The sequence below is a fragment of the Pleuronectes platessa genome, chromosome 21 (genome assembly GCF_947347685.1).
Source record: "Pleuronectes platessa chromosome 21, fPlePla1.1, whole genome shotgun sequence".
Lineage (NCBI taxonomy): Eukaryota > Metazoa > Chordata > Actinopteri > Pleuronectiformes > Pleuronectidae > Pleuronectes > Pleuronectes platessa.
Window position 1 is genome coordinate 6,322,738 of NC_070646.1, and position 15,468 is coordinate 6,338,205.

The following is a 15,468-nucleotide window of genomic DNA, read 5'->3' on the forward strand; positions in this document are numbered from 1 at the left end:
ATCTCAAACCAGTTATTCTGACCTCATATGTTTTTACCATAATTTCACAGATCTAACTAACTCAGCCTCTTATTACAGGATTCCTATGCAGTGTATAATAAGTGAGTTAATCATTAAGGGCCTGTTTGATCTTCTTTGATATTTCAAGTAGTGCCTGGATGTGAAACTTTACATTAAAGTCCTTTCATTACCTCCGCCGAGGACGTTGGATTTTACCCCCTGTCCATTTGTTCTTGGTTGTTTTATTTAAGGAGGACTATAGGGCCTTAAATAGGTGGCTGGTTAAAATTACCTTTCAACAAAAGACTGTGTAAACTCAATAACATCTGTTGTGAAATACAAGCATAGATTCAAACAAACCCACACAGCCCCATATTGTCCAATGTAGTGACTTCATGTGCGAGTTCAAACTGAAATCCAGCTTTTCATTAAATCCATACTGCCTTCAGAGGAGAGGATCACAAACCCTTGTGAACATGCAAGACTTAAATGTTTACTCAAATGTTGTTGGATTTGATGGCCGTTCTAATACGTTATGTTAAGAAGCCGATCAGATGTAACACATGTGACACTCAAAAAAACAACCCGATGAATGGCAGCCGCCTCTTTGACAAGGGGTTTATGCCCATCAAATGAGCGAGGGGGACAGGGGGAGAAGCGAAATCTCCAGTTTTTGTCGGGGCTGTCAAAACATGTAGCAGCTAATCACTCAGAGGAAATGAAAAATGTGGAGGAAAAAGAAGAGAAGTCAATGACACGCTTTTCAAAGTTTGACAATAAGAGGGGATGGGGAAAAGAGCAGGGAGGAGGAAAAAACTCCCTCTGAACTCCTTCCTTTCCCCCTCGCTTCCTCCTTCTTGGCGCCGCTGACAGATGTCATTTAAAATCGCAGAGATACTTTTTAATAGTTAAAGGGAGGGCAGGGGGATGATGGGAGGAATATGGGTGGTAAAAGTGGGGCTGCTCGTGAGAGAAAAAAAGATGAGGGGATGGCGAGCGGGGCCCGGGATGCAAGGTGTGGCGTGTTTTGACGGTGCCGGGGTGTGGCACAGGGCGTTCGGGGAGGGGTTAGACGGGCGTGGATGTGGAGACGGTGGCGGCGTGCACGTGGGAGAAAAATGGATACCAGGCTTGGTCTATAATGAGCCCCTATGGATCAGCTGTGATGGGGGGGGGGGGGCACGTATTGACATGCAACGCTTAAGCTAATACACCTAGACCATGGCTGCAGTGCCTGTGTGTGCCTGGGAGCATGAGGCAGCCGGGGATACTGACAGAGTAGCGCACTCCCCGGGTTCTTCAAAGAGCTCAAGTGATTAGTATGTTATCATTACCATTCGAAACGTGATTTTCCTATTCCCTCTCGGCAAAGGTGACACGTCTTGGGGAGACGGCCGGCAGACTCACTGCGATGGAAAGCCACTTCAAAGCTTTCTCCTCCTGAATTTCTCTCTCTCCCTCTCTCCCTCTCGCTCGTTCTGTCTTCTTTTAGGGCCGGGGGGAGGGAAGGGTGTGTGGGTGGGTGTGTGCGTGTGTGTGTGTGTGTGTGAGTGTAGGGCGTTCGGGGGTGGTGGCAGTGGTGGTGTATTCATATATATATATATATGTGTGTGTGTGTGTGTGTGATCATTAGAATAATGCGCCCCGAGTTTGACGGTGACAGAACCTGAAGGAAAGGGTGAGAGTTCAGCCGCTAAGGATCCAGTAATGGCCCACTGTGATGGACCCAATAATGAAACAATCCAGCCGGGAACACAGGATGACACAATGAAAAGGAACATGGTACAATTAAAACTAAACATCCCGCCATGCGTAGTCACAGTTGAGTCTGATATAGAGATTATGCCCACAAACTTAATCTAAAGTGAGGAGCCTTAACTCTCCAGGAAAAAGCAATTTTGCTCCGATATACGAATGTCACACAACGACCAAGTGAAAAAAGGTGGATGTGTAGAAATGTTGAGCTAAGAAGCTTTTTCTGCAGTTAGAAAGCAAAATGCCAGACAAATCCGTGTCAGCGGTTTTTAATCGAGGGGAATGCAAAGTGGTTTACAGCCCCGACTGTGCTACAACGTCCCATATCAAGGGTTGACCCCTGTGGTTCTGATATACGTCACCACTGGGAGACCTGCAGGATAAGACACACCAGCACCTTTTCAAGCTCAAATACAGGCTTCCCATTAAGACCTGCTATTTATCCACTGAAAAAAAAAAAAACTAAGGATGCCATTAAAACACATATCTGATTGTCTCATGGAGCCTTTTAGCAAAGGATTTAAACACAATATATAATAAATATTGTGCATCTGCAAATGCACTGGTGGATCCCCACCCCCCACAACACCACAACCACTTCTGCCTATACATGTCTGCCGTTTCATCTGACACCTACATTTTGAACAAAGATCTTCTTAGGAACCACGAAAATGGTGTTTTTTTGTTGTGCTTTTTTGCGTCAAGAAACACTCTTCAGTTGTGAGTTATTAACGGGGAGCCCCAGAACAATGCAGCTGTAGCTCAAACGAAATCTCTCCCCTCTTCTTTCGCTCTCCTGCCTTTTTTCAATATCAAACACAGACGGTTACTATCACCACTTTCCAAAGTTCAGATGATTTCCTTATTATTTCAATAAGGGTGGGGGAGAGTCAAAGTGAATAATGATGACAGCTGTGATTCAGACTGACTGTGTGATCTTCTGTGCCGTTTGTTTGGGACTTGTAAGACGAGGAATTACAAGTGTCAAACAGCTGTGAATATGGCTGCTAAATATTTAAACATGTTTTTCAGCAGAAGATAAAAAAAAAAAAAAGTATAGTTTTTTTTTAAAAGCAAGGCTTAAGTGTGTATAAGCTGTGCCAGCCTTTGATTCGAATGCAGGAAGAGCAGAAGGGTAAAAGACTGCGGTGGAGGAGTGCAATGGCGAAGAGGGAAAAAAATCCCCCTAACAATCCAGCCCGATTACACAGATCGGACCATTCGTAAAGGGGGGAGACAGGTGAGGTAACTCGTGATGTCTTCTGACCCTCAGGCTAAGAGGAAATGCCCCAAAAATAGAGGGGAAGAAAAGGGGGAAACAACGGTGCAGCTAAATAAAAGAAAAAAGCCCGATAACATGGCACCTGGGCCAGTTGGCGTTTTGAATTATGGATAGGTGTGAACGGTGAGGCTCTGATAACAATTGAATCACTCGGCTTCAGCAGCTGCTCCTTTGAACATAGAGTCACTCAGAGGCACGTTTAACAACAAGTTCAGCCAAGGACAAGAATAGAATGTGATGTGATAGAAACTGAAAAAAATCGTCCTCAATAGAGAAAAAAGAAAAAAGTCTAAAGCATAATTTGCACGAGTAATAATCAAATATATCAATATAACAACTGCTGAGTGTTCAATAATGTAACAGTTAATACGTTACATAGCAAATCAGTGTTAGCAGAAATCCACCTAACAGTTCAAGATTCATGACTTTTAATAAAGAAAAGAAGATATGCTAAACAGTTCAACAACAAATGTTTAAAACCAAAAAGTCAACATACATATTCAGAAGATTACAGATTTTAAAGTGCACTTCACATATCAGTACCGTACCTTATATTTTACCCATTTGTATTGGTGGTTTTGCACCATCAACCTTTTCATATGACTTCCAGTATTGGAATTGTGATGGCAGCGCAAAAATACAATTACTACAATGAGCTTCTTCAAATGACACAGTAAATTAATTTGTACAATCAAAGTGAAGAATACAAAAACAACTGTTGCTAATGGAGCTCAAAGCAGGACATATATATAAACTCACAGTACTTGCATACTAAAACAGTCGTTATTGCTAATCGGATTGAGGTTTTAATGTCATGATTAACTTAGCGTTATGGTAGCATTTTGAGTTTGGTTAGCTCACGTGCTAAGGAGAAAGCTAACTGCGATGCTCATTAAGCTGGGCTGTGTATGGTGGAATCAAACAGAATCAAAGATTTAGATGTAATTCAAAATAATTCACTAAAGTTTCAAAAATGTCTTTAAAAAACATGTTTCTCTACATTTTTGAATGACCTGTTTCATTAAATTGCACTTGTGTGTTACATTGCACACTGTATATTGCGACCAATTCAATATTTCAAGTTTGGCAATCGTGATGATGTTTTACGCAATGCAAGAGTGACAACACAACAGAAACAACACTACAGTCTTGCATATATCCCAAAGAATAGTTTTTCCTGGGTCCCTGCAGAGCATGTCTCTGCTACTAGTTGCAGTCCACCTTAAAAACAATTAATATTTCAAGAGAAGCTACACATTTAGCGCCATTGAAGGGTTAGTCAATGGTGCAGCAGCCATTCCCTCTTGAAACAAAGATGTTGAACTGCGTTGGGCCCAATAACCGAAGCTGCTCTAAGCCCTGCTTCGTTCCACAATATTCTTCTTCAAACAGGCGTATCGGAAATAATATCTTATCTTTACTTTCGGATATTTGAGGTAAGGGAACCTGGAGAAACTGGTCTTCAGTGAATTCATTATCTCCGGCTTGGCCTTTAAGCTGTTCAATCAGACATGTAAAATAGTGTACAAATGAGCTGATTTTCATTTACTATGGGGAGAGAGAAGGGCAAATGGAAATTTCAGTGGGAAAGCATAATTTAAATTGTTAGGAGCAGAGAAGCACTTACCTCTTCGCGTAACTTTATCAACTGCATCACGAGAGCAAAAGCAAGAAGAGAGAAGGATGGAGGGAGAGAGTGAAGAAGAGATGTTTAAAAAAAGCAGGGACGTGGCAGGAAGAAGATCAGTTTTGTGGCTGGGTACAAAATTAACCTTGACGATTTATCCGTTTGCATGTTTAGCATTTGGAAATCAAAAGACAAACACATTAAACGGAGCTAAACACGCCGCTCGCGCCGACTTTTTTGAACAAACAAAGATCAAGTCCTGGCGCTGTCACATTAAACACGGAGGGGGAATGGATCGCTCCACTCGCAATATCAACTAAGATTATCAAGGAAGTCACATCACAGAAGTTGATATAGCAGGAGAAGAGAAAGAAAAATTGAGTCAAATATAGTGTGCACGGGTACAGTGTGTTTAAAAGATTTTGTATCTGTCGTTTTTTTTTTTTTTTTGCTGAATTCTCTGGAAGGAAAGATGGAAAGAAGAACGTGCCCGGCGGAGGAGAGGTGAAGAAATGCTGAGCCACTCCATTCGTGCCACTGGTCTATCAGTGCTGATGTCAATATTTCCCTTTATGCATCTGCATGAAGGTGTTTGCTGTTCACACTGTGCGAGGGGAGTCATGTGAGGCTACCTTACATACACTGCACTTTACAGCCACAGATCATGAAAAATGGATCTTGGCACAGCTATACATTTTTCATTAAACAGAATAGCATATTTAAAGTGGAGTAAATAAGAAATGTTATTCCTATTCCCAGTCCTGGGAAAATCTTGAATATCTAATAATGAATTACACATTTGGGGGAGGGCAATAATTTGATTTGCTATTAATTATGACTGATTACAATTAAAAAGGTTGTTTCAATTGGCCTGTTATTAACTTGGGGCTGTGGAGGAGGAGGAGAACGTTTGGGCTTATTGAGGGAATTCAATACATTTGCCTGAAAAGGGGAAAGAGGAACTTTCTCAATATTCAAGCCTTTTAAAGGAAAGTTTTGTTTTTAATATACATATTTCTTGGGTAACATTAAAAGGTTAGCAGATCCAAAGGAAGGCTCGGCACTACTTTGACTTTTGCCTGTTTATTTTGAGTTTTTGGAGTCTGGAATTATTTTATAATATAATATAAGCTGAGTGGTCTGGGATCTTGAATAACAAACTTGATTTCTAACTTTGAGGTTTAAAAAAAACACTGGGAGAGCGTCCAAAAAAAAAGGTTAAAATAATTAAAAGCTCCTTCTACATGCGATAACAGGAATAAATGCAGAATTTACATTTGCATTTATTTTATACCTAAATCCTAAACAACAAAATAATAAAACAATACTGTACTGCATCGTGTCATCTATTTATATATCACAACTAGTAAACACACTAAGAGAAGCGTGTCATATAATAAACAGAGTCAGGATAAAACTACGCTGTTAAAAAAAAACACAAAAAAAGATCTACAATCTTCCACAGATTTCTCCTTTTAATTTTAGAAGCCTCTCAAAAATAGACCTGCACCATTTGTGTTTTATTTTATCCCAATTATAAAATACATCTATGACAGCTCAGTGTTGTATTGCAAATAAAAAAGTTGAATATGCCAATATCGGTAACGTGGGAAGTAAACAAGTTTATCAGTTGTTTTTCTCGAGAGCTCCTACCCTTGGAAATGTCGGCAGTAACAAGACGCACTTTGGAGTGGAATCTGTCTTTTCTAACTTAAGTAACAGCTCCCCACTAGGAATGCATTATTGAACAGGCCAAAGTTTAAAACTACACGGTGAATGTGGTTATTTGGGGCTTGAACAAACCCAGCAGATCCTGCGATCCCTCACCCCGGCTCTGCCATCAGTCAATGGATACCAAACAAAACTTGTTCTAGCTCATCTGTGCCGCCTGAGTGACTGCAAGTCCTCGAGGAGGATTTGTTAAAACTATATGAGGGGCATGTTGAGCCGTTTCTCGTTTCTTCCTGCTTAGCTTTATTTTTTCTTTGGCAGCCATTCATTCAGTGATGCTCGCGTCGTTCAAGAGACACAGAGCAGCAAATACCGAATATTGTAAATCTCGTAATTACTCCTGCACGAGCGCCTTTCCCTGTGTTTTTGTGATGCCAGCCAGTATTCAAAATTGCACTGCTGCAATTTTTCTGTTATGATAATCAGCATTTTTTCTTCTTTTTTTTCAAACAAAAGATTTTTTTTTTTATCCAATACGGAATTCGATACAAGTGGTAATCTGCTTCCTTTGTAGCCTCTAAAATCTGGTCCATGCCGGCTCAAACCGGCACAATCTCTTGTGGCCAAACCTTCTGCTGCGACTGAAATCGAAACTATTCCGTATAGTGTTCGTGTGTGAAAAATGTGTGTGCATTCCCTGCTTTGTGTGTGGCGCGGTGTGTGTGTGTGTGCCATCGAAGTGTTTGTGCGTGTACTGCATGCAGAGGGAACAGAAAGGGGGAAAAAATGTGCAATGGCAGCCTACCACATTATTAAAAAAACGAGTTGATAGTGCCAATTCAGTCTCTGTCCGTGCACAGATAACGAATAAATGCCGAACTCTATTAAATCGTCCTTTAGCCATTATCGCGGGGCCAACACGCCATTTTCAGAACTTATGACGGTTCCCTATTTACTTAGCTATAAATCCTTGCCATGTAACCAACAGATTTGTGACTGGTAATGATCTGCTCAGCCAGGGCTATATGAAATGATCCTGACCTCTTTCAGATCGTCAGGAATTAAATTGACCGATTTGCCCCGGCCCCCACCATCTTTTCCCCTCTCCTATCACCGTGGTCTCGTTAGATAAAAAAATAAACTGAAGTTCCGAGTACTCCACTCACAGCAAGACCAAGACGAGTATTATCTCCACAAGTTTTTAAATGAAAATGAGGTAAATACGGCACCTTGGGAAAAAAGGAGGGGAATATATATCATCTATTTACTTTGCTTTTGCCCCCAGCATGAACTCTTTCTGTGCCTGTGTGTGTTTATGTTTTAGACATAAAATTATAATTTTCAAGTTTCATACTCTTATTGCGGTTTTCCCATGTAGATGATTTATGGTACACGTCTTGAACATATTTAAGTATTTTGGTATGTATGTAATCATTCAGCAAAACAAACAAAAATATAATAAAATAAATGCTATTTAAGAAAATGTGTCACTCACTATAGCTTAAATTTTTTAGGTGTACCGCAGAACCTTAATTCACAAAGATAAATAAGTTTTAATGCTACTATCATTTATATCTCCTATGATGTACAATAGCATTATGTAACTATTTAATTTGGGACTTTATTATTATTATTTTACATTTCATTATTTGCATTATTATGTTGATATAAATTTAGAATCAAGAATAAAGCTGTGGCTATATTCTGAGGTGCAGATATCAAATTTAACTACCAGTAATTCCCTTTCGTGTGTAGGCATGAATTTAATAATTAGTTTTTCATGGAATACAATCATATTATAAAATATATATATATACAAAGTATATGGAATAAATTCAATAATTATTGTAAAAATAATGATTCATTTTAAAAACAATAGGTCAACAATATAACAGTGAATTCCATATTGTATAATTATGTCTTTGCAAGGTATTCATTGCACAAATATGGGTTTATTGTTCAAATAATTTCCTTTGTGATAAAAATGACTTAAATATTTTGGGGGTGATTTTTTAATGAATAAGGAAATAAGATTTGACAAGAAAATGAAAAGATTTGAAAATGTGATACTTTCTTATCCAGATTTCCCTTTGACAATATTTTGATAGAAGCCATCAGTGTCTCAGACCTGACATTTCTGACAGCAACTCTCCTTCCAACTTCTGCATGAAATGTCAGAGTCACTTTCGTGTCTCGCTAATTTGCCAGGAATATGCATATCAATTACACATCCTGGCTTGAGATACATATGTTTCTAAGATGTGCAGTTCATGGGTCGTCATTGAAATGGTAATCGTGAAACGTAAAAAAAAAAATAGCAGACAACTTTATTTAGCTTTGCTTTGCTGAAAATCATCTAAATATACTCACATAAAGCACCGTGGGACTAAATGTGCAAATATGCATTGAGTGTTTATCTTTGTCTTTTCTTTTGTGAGTGTGCACGTTTGCAGACGCAAAGTGTTTATCTGCATATGAGAGTGTGTGATTATGAGTGCCTTGAGACACAGTAACCCCTGCAAGTTGACAGCCAATTCTAAAGGCAATATATAATTAGTCAAAAGACGTTTGGTCATAGTTGAGAGTGGCTGCGTATGAGTGGCAGCTGTGTAGGTGAGGATTTGTACGTCTTAAATGTCAAAATGCTGTTTTCTGAATCCGTTGATGTACCACTGTTCTGATGCAGCTCTACATCTATTCAAAACGTCTTTGGTTTAAAAGGGACACGTGGCATATTTTGGCCAATTAAGATCACATTTCATGATTTTTAAATGTTCTTCTTCCTCGTTACCACTTAAAACTCGTAAGTGATGAGAATGAATTTTGTTTTTTTCCCAGACATTGCTGACAATGAATGGAATCTGCTAATGTGGTCTTTATCTGTGTTTGTATTCCTCGAATTCAACAGGCTGAGCCGATATTCAAACAAAATGACGCTCACCATCTTTAAACAATAAATCAATTGTGAATGTTGACAGATAATAGATTTGAATGCCTAAGATGTCAAAATACGATTTAGGATTTTAAATCAACATCTACAATTCTTTAATAAATAATATTTAGGGGCTAAATTATAATTCGAAGCAGCAACATATTTCAGTGCTTTTATGAGAACCTGTGTCCTTATTCTTTTTGAGTATCTGCATTGTGCCGGTTCACCACCCGCGGAGTTTCATGAAAGACGACAGAAAATTTCAATTCTGCGTGCATGTGTGTGTGCGTACATTTGTGGAGGATGGAGGATCTATTATAGGCCTAGGTCCACAGCCGGCTGGAAAACAGCTGTGGGGTAGTTGGAGTGGAGAGCCCGGGGTTTCTGGAATTAAATTTGTACGCGATTGAGCGTTTGTGTTTCGGTGTGTGTGTCTCGGTCACAATCTGGGCTGCCACACTGGTCCCATTCCCTGAGCCCACTCACTGGCGGTCCAGCTTTGCATTAAACAGTGTTCCTTCCGCATGACTTGGTGACAATGCTGTGGTCTCAGCCCTCGATGGCCCCTACGAGGGGCCCACCTCCTCACCCTGGGGGCCAGTCAGCCACCCACACTGGTGTCGGCTGGGGCCCCTGATTAGCACCTCACCTGGTTCTCGGAGGAGCCGGCGTCGTCCCCCAGGAGATCGTGGCGCACCTCATCACTGTAGGCAATGCGTGACCTTTTCTGCAGAGGGAGGAGGACGAGGAAGGACGAAAAGAAGAAGAGAGAGGAGAAACAGAGGAGAGAAAAAAGAGAAAAACAAGTGGGGGAAATATGGTTTAGTACGGTTGTTGATGCAAAAAACACACCAGGCATTCCTTAAGCACGAGAGCCCCCTAATGGAACTTGGTGACAAACTGAGTCATACACATGCAGTGTGGTCTGTGTGTGTGAGCTAGTGTGCCTCTGTGTGTGTGTGTGTGTGTGTGTGTGTGTGTGTGTGTGTGTGTGTGTGTGTGAACCCTTAAAATACAAGTACTGACAACAAGCACGTCTAGGTTTGTGCCCATGCCTTCGTATCTTCTTCCGAGGTGATCTACTGTACCTGATGCACTTGTGCCACAGAAGTGGTGGCAAAAAGCCCCCCCCCCTCCCCCCCGCCACCATGCCCACTTAAACAAATACAAGTCGAGGGATGAAAAACCTCATCTGGTGTGCACGGGGAGGCTGTGGAACAAGGGGGACAGGGGAGAGGGCCAGGGAGATGTATTATGAGGAAGTATCACTTGTCAGCGCTAAATCTTTTCTGGGGGCTGTCACTGCTGTCATCCCAGTGCAGTGGCAGGCTCTGTGATAACACCAATGCTGAGACTCAGACAGGGAATAATTCATCACCCATTGGCGGCCCATCGGATTTGGGGTTGCCTCTCCTCTCTTGCACACACACACACACACACACACACACACACATATATATATATATACACACAAACTCTCTCTCTCTCTCACTCTCTCGCTTTCTCTGTCTCCAGATAGGCTCGAATAAGAGGGAATGCCATGTCCAAAAAAAAAAAAACACCCAAAAAGACAAACACGCAGACACACACTTTTCATACACACTTCAGAGTGTGCCACCTCCGATTGTGGAAGAGTGGGCTGCCACTGTACCGCTTGTTTACAGGCGCCCGACCCATGGAAAAACAGCCTCTTGGCATGCCCTCTAAACTAAATACACACCAGCAGCAGACACAGAAAGTGTTTACTAAGCCTCCTTCGCTTTCTCTCCCTGCCTTGACAGGGTTTCTAGGTGGGCTGCAGGAGGTGGGCAAAAATCAAAGACAAGCACCAGCATAGGAATGAAAATATCACATTTTTCTCAACACAAAATTGTTTCTATTTTTTCATATTTACTTAGTCCTCGACTCGACTCTAAATAAATAAAACAAACACATGGAATCAGTGAAGGAACACCAATTACCTGATAGAGGACTTTTTCCCCCTTAAAATACAGTATTCTTCTCCCCCCCTATCTTTCTATTATCAGTAAAAGTTTGAAGAAGCTATTGCATGAAGGTCTTTGATGCTTCCTTCCAAACCAAACTTGAAAAAGCCAATTCTAGCCTCAAGAGCGATGATATCAAGTTCCTCGATTGAAACAACTTTGGAGCCAATCACAATTGAGCTTCTTGCTTGAGCTGTTCAAGATGTTTTTACAACTGCTGTGTGCTAGTGTCATTCAATGCTGGACTCAATTATTTAAGTTATTTGATTCTGATTTGATCGTTTGAATCAGCTTCATAATTAAAATAAAAAACCGATCTGGTGCCCTGTGAGGATATAAATGTATGTAATATATAATTTCCACCTTTTTCTGTGTTCTGACATTCATCTTTAAATAAAATGTCCAAAGAATATTATAAATCATTAAAAAAAAATAATCACATTTAGTCATTCTTAGGTTTTAATGTTTAAATTCTACTGTCAGCATTTCTCTAAAGCCCCATCCTCTGCACATGGGTAAATCAGTGGTCACTGTGCTGCTGACAGAACATTAAAAGGAATTTCATATTTGAGTAAAACCAGAAAGACAATAGGCATCAGTCTGAAGACAACATGTTCACAAGCACGAGGCGCACACACACTCATTTTTTTTTTTTGTTTGCCAAGAGAACACCCACATATTTCATTTAAGTCAAGTTGCATCTTAAAGAGCTGCAGTGCAACTTAGGGGGGGAAACGACTGGAGCAGTAATTGAAACGAGGAAGCCTGGGAGAAGCACTGATTCCAATGTTAAGGCTCACGTCACCTTCAAACCCTACGCAGGTTTTTTCTTTTTTAGGTTTTCTAAATAGCTGTTTGTTACAGATGAATGTATGAGGCGTATCTGCAATGAGAACAGAGCAGATAACAAAGAACGAATAAAGAACGGAAAATGTCACTGAAATGAAAGTGTTGCCTCTTCTTCCCCCGTACAGTACACACTCCGGTTTTTCGGATTTCCCCTCTGGAACACAAATGATTCCTGAATGATTACTGCCTTCCCACTTGATATAGAACATAAACATCTGTGACTACCTTCACTATTGACTGCTTAATACAGTGACAGCTTTTGATTGTAAGTTAGGATGTCAAGGAAAAAAATGGTTCAGTGCCAACAGGATCATTCTTGAGGTCAGGCACGCAGATGTCAGATGCTCCATATCAAATTATATATCGAAGAAAATGCACTGAATCTGCTTCATTTCTTACACCACGTGGAGATTGAGCTCTGCATCTTAACAGGGAACCAGCTAATCAGGCTTTGTAATATTAAAAAAAGAATGAGCGCTTTTAGAAGATACCTTATTTCTCAGAAGAGACAAAAAAGAGAGAGTTTTTTTTTTAATCCCTTTTGAAAGGTCTGTCTTTTGTCACTTTTCTAATCTTGGGTGAGAATTTGCTTCTATTCCCGGATGCACGCGTGAGAAGTACAAAGGTACATCTTAACTTTATGCAAAGTGGCCTGCCTTGAAAACTCAGGCGCATGCCGTCAAACGCGGCGATGGAGGAGCTGGTGTCCTGTCAAAAACACACGTTTTACCTCTGTTGACATGGACAGCAGACAGAAAAAACAAATCCTCTTTACCCATCAAAATGTAATTACATATGCATGCATAACAATTCATATCAGATATGCTAATCAGTTTGGCATAATCCTCTGAACAGCAAATTATATTTATTTAATTATAGCAGATATATGGATATGTCCTTTTGTGTGCAATTTCTCTCTGGAATGGCTATGTAAGGATATATACTTTCTAAATATACATGATATTTGTTTTCAAGTTCTTCCATTGTCCCGAATAAAAGAAAATAAAACTTAGAGCAATCCGCTTACAGAAAATGTGTAAATATTTTAAAACACAAAAAAAAAAAAAATATGTAAAGCAAAAGTTCCCTGTTTGCAAAAGAAAATGTTAAAATCAAATAAAATGAAATCCATATTGCTCTCCTCCTTTTTGCCCGGTGCAATGAGTGACACAAGGACCAAAGCAAATAATTGTGGCGCCTGGAAAGCTGAGAAATGTAAACAGTTCATTAGATGCGAAATAAAAGGCAGAAAAATACCCAGGGGCCGAGTGTAATGAGGGGCCCTGAAGTTCCTCTGCAGACACATTTTCCCTCCACTTTCCAAAGCTTTTCCCTCTCGCCCTGCGTACTCGGCTGGTGGCATCGCATGGAGAGTAATTAACTATATTCAATTTACAGCTCCACGTTCCATTACAGGCTTTTCCACCAGTAGGAGAGCAGCTGGGCACACCCAGAGTCGGACTTAATAACTCTTATGTTCAGCTCCATGTGCTTGGCTGAAACAACCTTTTATTTTTATTTTATTTTATTTCTGTTTAAAACTGTAAGCAGCCTTGTAAAAACTGTAGAAATACCAAAGCCCACGGCAGGGAAATGACAATAAAGTGGGTTAATAAAATGTCTCAGAGTTCACAAGAATGTGAGCTAAACTCAAAGGTTATCTATATCACTTCCTTTCCCCCTCCTGCTGCGATATTTTCCCAGGTGATGCGTGGACCAGTGCCAGCAGGTCCCACTCTGGTTCCCCGAGTGGGGGCAGAGGTGGACTGATGCGGCATGGCGTTAAAGGGAAGCTGAGACCTTTAAGCCGGCACAAGTATCACAACAGCATCTTAAATAATGCAGCCGTGCTTAGCAGGGGTCTAACGTGCACACGGGCGCACACACGCAGCTGACACAAAGGAAAACACACAAACTGTGGTCTGGCTCCTTCTTCTCTTTAACACAAACAAATGAGAAGAGGTTGTTCAATTAAGTAAGTGCCCTTTTTAAAAAAAATGCATTTGATATATTATCAGACAAAGGAAAGCAGCCACAATTGGGATTGTCACAGGAGGGTGTCATTTGTGCCTTTGTTTCACTCTGGTCTTTGGTGCAATCGAATCCTCCACTTCCGTCTGTTGTGTGTGGGTCTGTGTGTGTGTGTGTGTGTGTTTGTGTGAGAGCAAACGTGTGCACAAGGGTTACTGTATGTACGGCGGAGGCTGCTACGAGCCTTTGCATCCCGGGGAAGCCTCCTTTAGAGAACGTACGCGCGCGACATATGTGAACGGTAGCCTGGTGTGTGTTCTTTCCCCTAATAAAAGTGCAGCCGTGGTAGAGAAGCTGGAGCCTCAGATAACAGCATGGGGCCTCTCATTAGCTCACAGGTTGGTGCTTTGGTGGCTTCTACGCAAGCAGCATTGTGTTTTCGCTTCCATGGAAAAACCTGAAGCGGTCTCGCCGAAGCGGTTGTGAAAAAGCACAAATAGAAAGGGTAAAAGATCAACCAGGGGGAGGTAATAAATAACACCAAACAGGTATGAGGTGAGAAATGGGTGACGGCTTATCAAAAAGCATGATCAGGAACAACTGGGGGGGGGGGGGGGGGGGGGGGGGGGGGTCTTAATTCAATAGAAAACGTAAATCCTAAATCCAACTTTAACACTGAATCACTGAAGCTGTACATTTATAAATATTAGACGACAAGTAAACATATTTTTTTCTGTAGGGGGTAAAATACCTACGGTGGTTTTCCGGGAGAAGGGTAACACTGTTTCTGATAGTGGGCCTTTCATGCTGGTAGCTCTGTGATAGCGGTGGTGTATTTCCCTGTCAAAGTCATTTCTATTGCTAAGTACAGCCGAGATCAGTCAATAAGCCTAACGACTGTACCCACATCGTGAGAGGCCAAGAGACGAGAGGCAAGAAGAGGGGGGGGCGGGTTGTAAGTGAACTCCAAACAAAAGAGCAAATTCGAGGAGGGCTTTGATTGAAGAAGCACCGTATACTTTTTGAAGGCCAAGGGATCATCTCTCAGTGGTTATTTCTTTAAGGCATGAGGGCCCGATTAAACCCAATATTAAAATATGGAGGCTCTTCTAATGAAAAATCAAAGGCCCTGTATCCCCTACCACACCCCCATCCTTCTCTCATTTTCTGTCAGGTTTTCTCCCCTGGCCCACGGTTGTGCAGGAAGGGCCAGAAAGAAAGACAGAAAGGAAAGAAGGTATGAGAAAGAAAGAGAGAAGAGGGCAAGAGAGGGAAGAGGGAGAAAATGGGGAAAGAGGGAGGGTTATAGAGATGAGGGACCTAGGTGCTGGTGGTGCAAAACAGAGACAGACAGCAGTGGTTGGAGGAGTAAATCAATAGAGCAGAGCCGTCGGGG

General features: G+C 41.1%; 1 protein-coding gene across 2 annotated transcripts in view; it reads right to left on the reverse strand.

Annotated features, from left to right (window-relative positions):
- vti1a (vesicle transport through interaction with t-SNAREs 1A) overlaps nt 1-15,468 on the reverse strand; it is a 107,329-nt gene that overhangs the window by 75,410 nt on the left and 16,451 nt on the right. For both annotated transcript variants that reach the window (XM_053413477.1, XM_053413478.1), the window contains exon 4: nt 9,917-9,994. In XM_053413477.1, coding sequence (XP_053269452.1) covers nt 9,917-9,994 — 78 coding nt within the window. The remainder of the gene's footprint in view (nt 1-9,916; nt 9,995-15,468) is intronic.